Source organism: Bubalus kerabau, chromosome 4, assembly GCF_029407905.1.
Source record: "Bubalus kerabau isolate K-KA32 ecotype Philippines breed swamp buffalo chromosome 4, PCC_UOA_SB_1v2, whole genome shotgun sequence".
NCBI classification, from domain to species: Eukaryota; Metazoa; Chordata; class Mammalia; order Artiodactyla; family Bovidae; genus Bubalus; species Bubalus kerabau.
Genome location: NC_073627.1, coordinates 182,214,390 through 182,226,564, shown reverse-complemented (window position 1 = coordinate 182,226,564; position 12,175 = coordinate 182,214,390). Strand labels below are relative to the sequence as shown.

The window sequence follows — 12,175 nt, the reverse complement described above, 5'->3', positions numbered from 1 at the left end:
GTGTGTCTGCTGCTACGGCTGCAGCCCCAGTCTGGAGATTAAACGTGCCTGCAGCTCCCACGGCCCCTCGAGGGTTCTCCCAGCTTCCCCGCTCGTGCCTGCCTTCCCTGTTCAGCAAACAGTGTGAACAGGGAGACAACTGGCATAGTCAGCAGGACCAGCGAGACAAGAACCAACACTTGTCTCAACTCGAGAATCATCCTGGGGCCCGCCGAGTACTAGGCCTGCTGACCCTGCTCAGACTTGTGTCCGCGCAGGATGAACAGCGAGAGGAACTTTGCGGGGGAGACGGACCATGAGACCCTCTCTGGCCCCAAAGTCTGGAGCTTCTCCATGAGCCTTCCCTGGTGAGACTGTTTCTATGTGTGCTCAGAAAGGCTTTGCTGGTTGTTGAAGGGATTTCATCCAAAACGATATAAACAAGGCCGGGTGAGGAGATGCTACTGAAGACGCAGACTCAGCTCGTGGGGTGCAGAGCCAGGACCTAGGGGTGACCAGGGCTCCTGGGTTGCCCTCTGGGGTCCCAGGAGGGTGACCCAAGGCAGTGCTACCAGGGTCCTCCACGAGGCCCCACCGGAGGCAGGATGGCCCTGTGAGAACCTGGCCACAAAGCAGGAACAGTTCTGAGGCAGGAAGTGGGCCGGTGGCTCACTTTTTGTTATGGGGTCGTTCAGGCTCCCAGTCCACTTGGCCAGACCTGAGCACGCCGCAGGCCCCTGGGGGCTCAGCGCTTTGCTCCGAAAGTCAGTGTCCAGGTGCCTCACAGGGCAATGCCCGCACTGAGCCTTGTGCCACCAGAAGCCCTCGACTGGGGTCACTCAGACTCGTGGGCAGGTGGCCCTCCCGCCTCCTGGGCACAGGGAACCACCTTCTCGTGTGGCCTCTTTCCTGATGCCGCTTCTCCCACCCGAGACCCCACGCCACCTCTGTCCCCGCCAGCGTCCACCTTCTTATGGACCTGGCAGCGTCTCTTCCAGAGAGTCTTCAGCCAGAGCCCTGGTCCTTCTGCTTCCTGCACGTGGACCCTTGAGCATCTGGGCTGTGCTGGAGCAGTGGGCACCAGGGACATTCCCACCAGGGACAAGCCCCAGACAGGAGCCAACTCCTTCAAGCGTCCGCATCTAGGAAACAAGAGAAGAAGCATCTGGGTGCAGGCACATTGTCTAGAGGGTGACTGGGCATTTGCCTGCAATCATTCTATTGCAAACTATGGCTTATTTGACATTAAATGGGATATTTTTTCTTCAAAGTTGAACTGGCAGAAATTCACTAAAAATGCTAGCTATACCCCTAAACCACAGGGCACGTAAATCATTGAAATCAGAAGTGTTTCCAAGGAAATTGCCATTTAATTTTCTGAAAAGCAAGTGAAATACAATAACAGGTATGATTTCCCCTTCAGTCAAAGGGGGGTCAGTGGTGGGAGGGCCAGGACCCTTCAGCCTGCAGGCGCCCCCCTCAGGATCAGGCTGCACTGGCCTATGAAGGGGTCTGCGGAATCAAGGCCTCGTGGGGGGTGATACCCTGGGTGAGCCTGACTCATCAGGTGGGACTCCAGGAAGCCCTGAGGCAGCAGGTGGGGTAGGGAGACCCCAAATCTGCCACCAGCCCAGTGCACAAGCAAGGGGACCCCAGGGCCTGGATGAGACCCAGCCTCAGGGCCTGAAATGAGACCCGGGCTCAGCTTTCGGAGCTCACACCGCAATGTCTGTTGTGCAGAGAAGCCTAAAGTGAAGTCGCTCAGTCGTGTCCGACTCTTTGCGACCCCGTGGACTGAAGCCTACCAGGCTCCTCTGTCCATGGGATTTTCCAGGCAAGAGTACCAGAGTGGGTTGCCAGTTCCATCTCCATGGGATCTTCCTGACCCAGGGATTAAACCCGGGTCTCCCACTTTGCAGGCAGACGCTTTACCCTCTGAGCCACCAGGGAAGCCCAACTAAGGCAGTTGCTAAAACTTAAAGTATTTGCTGTCGTTTCCCAGAAAAATTCTCTACAACCGCTGCAGTACAAATGAGGGCTGTGTGTTAGCATCAGGGTGGCCGTGCTGTCCCCGGGCCGCCCTCGGGGCACAGGCCTCTAATGCATCGCTGGCTCGGCCACACCCTCCTGGTTCTCTGATGGCTCATCCTGATGGAGCTGGGGCTGTGGGTTTTCCAGCCAGGACTGCAAGATGAAGGGAACTGGAAAACTGCAAACCGTGTAGTTGGGTTGCTGTGGGTCCGAGGTGGCCAGGGCTGCAGAATTCAGTGCTCCAGTGTGAGAATGAGGCCCAGGGACTCACTGGGCAGAGGAGGGGGCAAGAGGGGGTGCAGAATTCCAACAGCCCTGCTCACGTCGCGCATCTGGAACAGGCAGCATTAAAGCAGTTGGGCCATGAAAGCAGGACGCCGAGCCCTCTGAGGGCAGGTGGCTCCTGAGATGGCAGTGCCCCCCCTCCAGGAGCCCTCTCCTGGGGGACCGTCCTTGATGAGGACAAAGCGGGGGGCCCTGGACAGCACAGTGCAGACGCATCTGAGGACCAAGGCCCGTGTGCGTGTGTGTGTGTGTGTGTGCTGTGGGGGTGGGCGTGGGGCTCTGCTTGTGAAGGCCCGTGATGCTCTGCAGCCCCCACCATTGCTGGTGTTGGGCACACAGGCCGGGAGGCCAAGGGAGCTGGGTTGGCCCAGTGGGTCGGCTCTGGGGACGACAGTCAGCGCGGTCTCACTCTGAGCTCATAGGACCCCCGAGACCCCTGGAGTCTGGCGCTGAGCCCACGTGGCCTGCACCCCAGGTGGAGAGGAGGCCCCTCGGCCAGTCAGCAGGAGTTCTGCACACAGGACGTTAAATCTCTGGGTGTGCAGTGACGCGTCTGCGCCGCTGGCTTGCTCCTGACTCTGTCTCCTCCAGCTCAACATGAGTCTGGCTGTCTGTCTCGCCCTCTGCCGGGAGAGAGCTGGCCGTGGGCCTGCCCCTCGTCCTGAAGGAGAGGCCGCCCTGGGCGGGAGCGGTGGGCACAGCCAAGCCTGTCGGAGGAGCTTCCAGAAGCAACAGGTCATTGTCCAGGGCGGGGCAGCTTCAGCACCCGAGTAATACGTGAAGATGTCTTAAAAACACGATGTTTGCAACTAAGACTCCCAAGTGCCCAAGCAAGCCAATGACTGAAAAACAGCAAGGCAAGGTAACCTGTTGTGTGCTGTCAGGGAAGAACATCGCTTTCTCCCAGAACTGCAGTTTGGGTTGTTACCCACATCAAATTATATGTAAACTCTGAATTTCTAGCCCCTTTATTGTGACACGAACAACTAAGCCAGCTTTTACTATTTTCTGAGGTTGAATCTTGGGGAAATTCCGCATCTTATTTTCTTTTAGGGTGGATCATACATCGTATGGTCTTTCCCTGCTGTGACAGCTGTTTGGCACCTAAGGCGACAGCGGTGGGGGTGTGGGTGGCGGAGGGTCTGGGGCTCCGGAGACTGTGGGCCCTGCTTCTCTGCTCGCTAGACCCCTGGGCCACGGCTGCGCCCCTTCTCCGCGACCCCCGCTGGCTGAAATAAATCAGGATTCAGGCAGAGGCCGGGCGCCCCGGTGGGCGTCACGGGTGCGCCTGCGTCCCTGCTGCCTGTCCTCTGCCTTCACGGCTGCTTCTCACCCACTAATAGTTCCAACTACTAGCCTTCCTTCCGGTTTTATTGTAGAAAAAGAAGGGAAAGTGTGAGCGTATCTAGACGAGAACTGGACTCTGAAACGCGCGCAAGCGTTTCCCGGGGCCCAGCTGACCAAGTGCTGCAGCGCCCCCTGGAGACGCTCACGCAGACGCGCCCGGAGCCTGGGACCGGCTCCACCTGCCACCGTAGGCGGCTGGACCCGCGGAGACCGCCAGGCCCGCGCCCTCTCTCCCCCTCGCTGGGCACCCAGGGGGGCTGAGAATTCAGAGCGCCCCGCGTCTCCACGCGAGTCTGAGGAGTAGACAAAGCCACGGCACCACCAGCCGAGCGAGAGCAGGGCGGGGAAGCTTCACACGGGTCGGACGTCTTGACCCTTGCTGTGATCTTATAAATAAGACAGGCATCTCACAAGGGAAACTGAAATCCAGAAAAAGTCAGTGGGCTGGCTGGTCATGCACGGCCCCAGACAAGTTCAGAGATCCAGGAGTCAAGCCTGCCTCTGACCCCAAAGACCACTGCACACTGGGTCTTGCTTCCCAGGGAGGGCCGTGGTATGCGCTGCATGCGTGTAAGCAGACCTGCGCCCTGGGGACGCCCTGTGCGGTGGCTGAGATCTCACAAGGCAGAGACACTCCAAGGGGACCTGGGGGCTGAGACCCAGCACAGGGAGGCCCCCCCCGGACGTGCGTCCCACATGCACGCGCCTCCAAGCGCACCCAGCTGCTGATGAACACGTGTTCCCCCTTAGTCACTGTGCAGTAACAGGGAACTCCACAAGTGTCCTGTGGCTCTTGTTCCTGATTGTGAGTTAATTGTGCAAGTCCTTTAATTTGCTGGGGGCAGAATTGACAGCTCAGCCCACACGCACCCCAACTTGCAACCTCTGTCCATTTCCTGTGTCTCGGTTGTTCCCGTCAAGGTGGAGACTCCGGGCGGTAAATGGTGGGTGCTGTGCACTGGTCAGGCACACCCCTCGGCTGGCAGATGGGTCCCCTGGTCACTAAGCCCAACCTGAGCAGGCCATCGGTCACAAAAGTGAGGTGACAACTGGGTGTTCTGCTGCAAAAAGAGAACAAAACCCCCACAAATTTCTACTAAATTATGTCAAAATTTTAAATCTTCATATAATACTTCAAGCATGTTTTCAGAGATTCTTGGATAAACTTTTATACTGTCAAAATATAAACGGCCTGAATTTACAGCTTTAATTTTGCAACTTTTACCATTAAATGCTTGTAACTTCAACACTCAAATCTGACTTCCCTTAATCTACTATTTTGTTTAAATAACTGTATCAGTAACGACTTGCAGAGCATAATTTAAAGAGCAAAAAGCCTGTCTTGACTAGCTTCATGGCAACGCCTTCTTTCTGTTCCCCGTGGTTTGCATGACGATTCTCAGCAGGCAAACCTGTCAGGAAGAGACCCTGGCCCTGGTGTCCCATCCATGGATGCCTGCTGAGCTGCAGGGATACGACAGGTGACCGCCAAGTGAAGTGCAATTTGCTCAGAACAGCCACAGACACAGCATCTTATCTTAACAGTTTTGCTTCTTTATTTCACATAACCAGGAACCCTTCTGTGGCTCCAAGTACACACCCTTTTGCTCAAGCTTTGGGGTGACACGGGGCCGTAGGAAGCCATGACTGGGGATGTGCCTTCCTTCACCGACCGAGAGACCCCCAGCACAGCGAGCTCATGCACCCCAAACCCTCTATAGGGGGCCACAGACGCACACTTCAGACAGAGTGCTGAAGGGTCTGGCACAATTCTGGCTTGTAGGACTTCCCCAAACAGGACAGTGTTAACACTGCAGTTTAAGCCTCTGAATATGAACTCACTAGAAACAGTTAAAAAGCAAAAATTTGTGTTTGCAAAAACAAAACATAACTATTTTAAAACAGACTGCACACACCAGTGAATGAAAAGGCCATGCCACGCCTTTAGGTTGATGAGTCATTAACACCAAAGTTAACCATACTACACTATTATCACAGGGAAACTGCAATTCAGTCAGTCCCATATTAAGACAAACTGAATAATCAGAGGCTGAAAATGCCCCCACAACCTCCCTGGCTTCTGTGGGGCTGAAGCCAGGATGCTCCCATCTTGTGTCCTGTCCCAGGGGCCCCGGCCTGACTGCAGGTTCTGCAGGGGACCAGCCATCGCCTGGGCTCACAGGAACCGGCGGCTCGGTCCTGCGCGCAGAGGATTACTCTGGACGCGGCGGACTCCTCTGAAGCCAGGACACCATTAAGCAGCCTCAACTGGTAATTCTCAGAAATACACAATGAAGCTTGCTGCCAGCTGCAACAAGTTTAAAATCCGACTTCAAGCGACGTGACATTTTTTAAGGCAATGTTTAAAATGTTCCATACAGAAGTTTAAGAGATCAAGGAGAAACTGGAGAAAATGTCAGGTTAGAAGCTCCAAAGATGTATTGAGGAAGTTCTGTGCACACGGACTCAGTCGCTCAGTCATGTCCGACCCTTTGTAAGCCCAAGGACTGCAGCCCAGCAGGCTTCTCTGTCTGTGGAGTTTTCAAGGCAAGAATACTGGAGTGGGTTGCTATTTTCTACTCCAGGAAGTTCTATTCACTTCTAAAACTAATGTCAAAATTCAGTAAATAGTTTCTCTACTGAGAGTTTGTTCCGTTCAGTTCAGTCGCTCAGTCGTGTCCGACTCTTTGCAACCCCATGAATTGCAGCACGCCAGGCCTCCCTGTCCATCACCAACTCCCGGAGTCTGTAACTATCTATAAAAACTTTATTTATCTGGATTCAAAATGTAATTTCATAATCTGTCAAAGTGTCACCTTTTGAACTTCTAAATATAAATACTTCCATATGAACAAATACTATTTGTTGAAATTTGAAAAGTGTATTTCAGTTCAGTCGCTCAGTCGTGTTCGACTCTGCAACCCCATGGATTGCAGCACACCAGGCCTCCCTGTCCATCACCAACTCCCGGAGCGTGCTCAAACTCATGCCCATCGCATTGGTGAGGCCATCCAGCCATGTTTCAGTTAACTTGTTAAAATTATGGTGACCATGCACAAACGACCTTCTCCAACCCAAACCAGGAGCCACAAGCATCGTCCCTACTGAGGGCTGCGCTTGGACAGGGGGCCCCTGCTCAGTGGTCAGCCTGCAGCTGCAGCTCCAGACGGGACGGGACCCACGACGTCCCGCACAGAAGTCTGTTCACGGGGGAGCAGCGCGCCCGCTCCAGTGGCCCTGCTGCCCCCGCCCAGGGCACCGAAGGGCACCAAGAGGGGAGCACAGAGACAGTCAGCGTCTGTATTTGCCACAGAAACTGTTTACTTGTAACTGTCCTTCCTGAAAGCAACACCAGGGGCTCATCTAACCACCACCTCCATGGACCCCGACGTCTCCAACTGGACGGAAGGCAGGTGGCCCCTCGTGTTCTGTCCAGTGGCCACACCCGGAGAGGCTGCCACCGAGCAGACAGACCAGGGTGAGCAGGGTGGCGGGTCTGCCCAGGCGTGGGTGGCACTGCCCCTCGCTCAGACCCTGTCTCCAGGCAGACGGGGCGTCTGATGGCTCACACCGGCACGGGGCTGTGCGCACGGGGCCTCGGGAGGGCCCTGCAGTGCTGTTTGTCCAGTTTACCTGGAGAGACCAGTGCCCCTCAGGCCCGGTGTGCGCCCAGGGCGCAGTGGGCTGCATCTGTCCTCACAGCGTCTGCGTGTGTGTGTTCCGGGGGCTGAGAAGACGCCTGTGTGGGCAGCAGGCTGCTCGGAGTCAGAGTGGGGCAGTCACTCCTCCTTGGGCCGCACCCGCGCCCGCGCCCTCCGCTGCTCCCGTAAGCTCCGCAGGTCAGTCATCACTGCCAGGGTCTTGCGCACCCACAGGACCTGGAAAGAACCATGCGGACATGGTCAGAACTGGACCTGCGTCAGCAGAGGAGGACAGCGCAGGGAGCCTGTGAGGCACGTACCACAATGACCAGGGCGTTGAGCAGCAGCGGCGCAGAGAACACAAGGGAGATGAACATGCCCCTCGAGTCGAAATACTGGTGTTTGGAGAACAATCTGTTTTAAGAAGGATTTACAGGTCACCGGCTGTCACAAACGGCATTCCTGCGACCTTCTCTATCTCACAGTGTCTCAGCAAGCCCACCCCTCACTGTGGGCAGGACGGCCCCCCTGGGACCGCCAGAACCCCGACTCCCACACCACCTGGGACCCCAGCAGGAGCCACTGACAACAGGAGGCCAGGCGGTCAGAGTCGCCAGCGCCGGGCGAGCTCTCAGCCCCACGCCAGATGCAGCCTTCCTGCCCTGCAGAGGGACGACCCCGGCCCCTCTGGAGGGCTGAGCAGCGGCCTACACCCAAGGCCTCTGGGGCTGGGCAATGTGCGCAGGGCCTCCCTGGGGGCGGGGGGCAGGGCAGCATGGCCAAACCAGGCTGCCCTCCAGGGTCTCAGGGATGACGGACACTCAGGTCACTGATTGAGTCATGCAGCGCAGCTCTGGGTCACAGGGCACAGAGCCCTGAAGGGCGGGGCCCAGGCCACTGAGGGCTGGTCGGGAGGCATGCTGATCAGAAACAGGAGGCAAAGTGGGGAGGAATGGGACCCGTGTGGGCAGAGGGCAGGCTCTGTACCCAACAGCAGGGCCTGGAGCGGCCGGGCTGGGGCAGTGACTGCTCGGAGCCCCGGGGTCAGGCCGAGGGTAGACCCAGAAGCAGGGCGCGACCTGGGCAGCATCATCCCCAGGGAGGGGCGGTGTTGGGGGTGCTGTGCTGCCCTCCCCGCCTGTGTCAGCCTCCTGCCTAACCTGAGAAGGCAGAAGGAGAAGCTGCGACCCCCGAGGGGCAGAAGGCGGGGGAGTGCATCTGCAAGGTGTCGGGGTCAGGGGAAGTGTGTTCCCTGGACAGGGACCCGGCCACCCAGGCGTGTGCGCAAGGAAGGACACGCAGGCAAGGAGGGAGCGGCTGGGGTCCTGGAAACCCGGGACCCAGCGTTTTCAGGACCGAGGACACCAAGTAAACCCTGGGCGGGCCACGAGCTCCCCATCACAGACGAGAGCGCTTCTGGACAGCGACCACCCCGTCTCACAGCTGAGGAGCCTGGGGTGGGGCAGGGCGGGGGTCTTTGTAAACAAGAGCTGCATGCCGCCTGAGGGTGCCCTACAGCTGACTGGAGTGGCTTCAGATGCAGGCCGCGTGCCCAGGACTGCTCACCTCCAGTTCATTGCCGCCACTTCATTGATGTACTCGGCACAGTAGACCAAGGTCACTGAGGAGAAAGAACCCCGGGTGAGAAGTCAGAGGGCGGCCGACCACCGCAGTCTACACGTCCTTCGGAACCAGACGCTTCAAACGTAAGAACAAGGCCGTGCGACGCGGCTCGGGAGCCTGTCTGTCCAGCGCGTTCCTCACGAGGGCCCCTCACAGACGGGAGGAACGTCCTCCCTGGCCTGGCGCACTGCTTCTCACTGAGACACAGGCCACCGGATAACCTCCTGTCTGGATTTCCTGCCTTGCACATGGCCAACTGAAACATCACCTTTAACATGAGTTTTTGCATTTTGTTAAACTACAAGCAAAATCTTCAGTGTCTTCCCAACGGCTGTAAGATTAAGAGTCCAGCCTAGCCTCTGAGGCCCTGGCCCACCCTTCCTATCTGAACACACGTCTAGCTCGTCAACATCAGACACGTGCTTCTCTGACAACTGACCCAACGCCGACTCTGTCACCCTGGCGCTCTCACGGGTGCCTTCGCCCCATGTGCCGGCCAGACACCTGTTCCTTGTCTCACCTAAAGAAAAAGAGATTTTTCTCTCTTTTTATGCCCCACACCAGGACTTCATTTTCTCTGTGAAATTCTTCTCAATGATTCCACACAACTCTGTCCCTTCTCTGAATCTCGATGGATCTTATATGCACAGATCTTATACTGTGGATCTTGTATTTTTGCCCTGTGTGCACCTCCCAGAGCAAGCTGAGAGGCTAAGCTCACAGAGGGGGCCATGCACAGAGTCAGCGTCTCGGCAAACACAGCTCGTGCTTGTGTCACCAGTATTCAGCACCCTCCTGGGAGCACGGGAGGTACTTGAAAGACTCCTTTCAAGTCCAATATCCAAAATGAAGTTTATTTTTATAGGAACCAAAAGTGAAATATGGGAGTGGCCTGAAATCAGAGAGAGGAGGATGGGGAGACCTTACAAATGCTTTTACATATCATGAGGCTGCAGAGAGAACACCCACCCACCCCCAGATCTCACACACACACACACACACACACACACCCGATCACAGCACGCATGCGCGCGCGCGCGCGCGCGCACACACACACACACACACACACACACATCCCCGATCACAGCACGCATGCGCGCACGCACACACACACACACCCCTGATCAGCAATCTGAACCCCAAGCTGCAGGACTGCTGATTCTACTCACCCAGGCACAGGAAGTGCCCCACCTGCAGCCTGTACCTCTGGGATGAGAAGCAGGTGAGCAGCAGGCAGAGCACGTGGAAGCCAGCCAGCCCCACGAGCCAGGGCTCCGTCCAGTCCGTCTGCTGGAGGACACACAGCAGAAACAAGTCAGGGTCCACTCGCACAGGGGCCAGGCTTCACATGCCGTCTTCTCTGAGCATGTCCAGAGCGCCCACCAGGCTTCACAGGACACGGGATCAGGAGGGGAAGGGAGGGGAAACATGCGCCCCCGCCCAGGGGCTGTCGCTCATGTCCCTGGAGGACTGTCCACACAGCACTGAGGGCTTCCCTGTTTGCCAAGCACAGCTTCAAGCTGGGAGAACCTAAGGACTTTCCATTCTGAGAGGGAGGACAGGGAAGCCTGGTTCTGGAATGCACCGGGTCCCCGCGGAGGTAAGGCTACAACTCCTATTTCCAGCTCCCTAGACCAGTAATCGGAGAAGGCAATGGCGCCCCACTCCAGTACCCTTGCCTGGAAAATCCCATGGACCGAGGAGCCTGGTAGGCTGCAGTCCATGGGGTCGCTAAGAGTCGGACACGACTGAGCGACTTGACTTTCACTTTTCACTTTTTATTGCATTGGAGAAGGAAATGGCAACCCACTCCAGTGTTCTTGCCTGGAGAATCCCAGGGACGGGGGAGCCTGGTGGGCTGCCGTCTATGGGATCGCACAGAGTCGGACACGACTGAAGTGACTTAGCAGCAGCAGACCAGTGATTAAAGCCTCGGAAAATCTGGGCTGCCCTCCAAACAGCGCTAGACCTCAGGTCAGCTAAACTCTAGGGGTGGCTGGTCCGCACCCTTAAACTAGGACCCCCTCCCGGAGGCTCAGGTCCCCCTCCCGGAGGCTCAGGTCCCCCGCGGGTAAGGGGCTGGAGGCGAGGCCCGCGCCTGCCGCTTGCCCACTGCGAGTCCTCGCAACCAAGCCCAGATCCGACCCCTTCCCTGCGCCTCGCAGCAACCTAGCCCATCCAGGGGCCCCGTCCCAGAACGTCCCGCCCCTAACCCGGGCCCTGCCCACCTGGGTCACGCCCCTACCGGGCCCCACCCCTTACCCGAGCCCCGCCCCTTCCAGGCCCCGCCCCGGAACGCCCCGTCCTGCGCCGCGGGCGTCCTTGTTGGAAAATTCCGAGCGGCCCTCTGCGCCAGCGGCCGAAGTGGCGGATAAGGCCGCGAGTTACCGTGAGCACGGCGGGGATGCTGACGGGGAACCTGCTGACGGAGAATGCGGATGGCATCGTCCCCAGAAAGGCCCAGCCTCACCACCACCTTTCCGTCTTCCCGCCCCGCCTGGATAGGACAAGGAAGTCCTTTAACGTCCTCTCGCGATATTTCCCACTTGTCGCGAGGCCTACTGTGCCTGGACGTGGGAGGGAGGCCGGCAGGCCGGCAGGCAGGCGTCCCACCATCTCGCGATATCTGTAGTGCCGCGTACCGGGTCCAAATCTCGCGGCATTCCGTGGCGTTACGGTATTAGGAGGGAGCTCACCGGCGGACGCCGGGGTTCTCTCCGCAGCGGTTGGGTGCGGGCTCTGGGTCTGTGGCGTGTGAGCGCGCCAGGTCGCGCAGTGCTCCTCCTCTGCCTCTGCGGACAGGTGCCCTCTGTCCGGGGGTTCTTCAGGCAGGACCACCGGGGCGGTCGCCAGGCCCTCCTCCAGGGGGTCTTCCCGACCCAGGGACCGAACCTGCGGCGCCCGCACTGCAGGCAGACGGTTTACCGCTGCGCCACCGCTCCTGGCAGGGGAAGGCCTGGGGGCGTCCCGCCTTCTCCCTACCCATCTCCCGCGGCTAGGCTTCGGGGTGGGTGTCGCTCAGGAGTGCTCTGGCCTCCGGGAGACAGAGGAATGACCCAGACTCTTGAGGGCACAGGACGGTGATCCGAACCCCGGCTCGCAGAGGACGGTGACTTGGACCCTGGGGGACCAGAGGTCGGGGGAGAGTGACCTGCATAGTCTCAAAATGAACTTCCGTTTGGGGCCTTCTCTTAACTGGCTTCAGTCAAGCTTCACAGAAAGAGGTTGAGTGGTGGGGGCGTGAAAGTGAAAGTCGCTCAGTCGTGTTT

At 58.0% G+C, this 12,175-nt stretch overlaps 1 protein-coding gene across 1 annotated transcript; it reads right to left on the bottom strand.

Moving 5' to 3' along the window:
- Nucleotides 1-5,175: 5,175 nt before the first annotated feature.
- TMEM18 (transmembrane protein 18) lies at nucleotides 5,176-11,432 on the bottom strand. The gene is made up of 5 exons (XM_055579555.1): nucleotides 11,295-11,432; nucleotides 10,076-10,196; nucleotides 8,850-8,904; nucleotides 7,604-7,697; nucleotides 5,176-7,520 (listed from the first exon to the last, which is right to left on the bottom strand). The coding sequence occupies exons 1-5, from the start codon at nucleotides 11,349-11,351 to the stop codon at nucleotides 7,422-7,424; spliced, it is 426 nt and encodes a 141-aa protein (XP_055435530.1). The 5' UTR covers nucleotides 11,352-11,432; the 3' UTR covers nucleotides 5,176-7,421.
- Nucleotides 11,433-12,175: the final 743 nt, after the last annotated feature.

Bases quoted from the DNA above. Each gene is read 5' to 3' on its own strand.
- TMEM18 (XM_055579555.1), bottom strand. From the start codon at position 11,351: ATGCCATCCGCATTCTCCGTCAGCAGGTTCCCCGTCAGCATCCCCGCC. The intron at 10,197-11,294 runs GTAACTCGCGGC...TGTGTCCTCCAG, and splicing joins GCATCCCCGCCGTGCTCACG to CAGACGGACTGGACGGAGCC. The intron at 7,698-8,849 runs GTGAGCAGTCCT...TTCTTAAAACAG, and splicing joins GTGGCGGCAATGAACTGGAG to ATTGTTCTCCAAACACCAGT.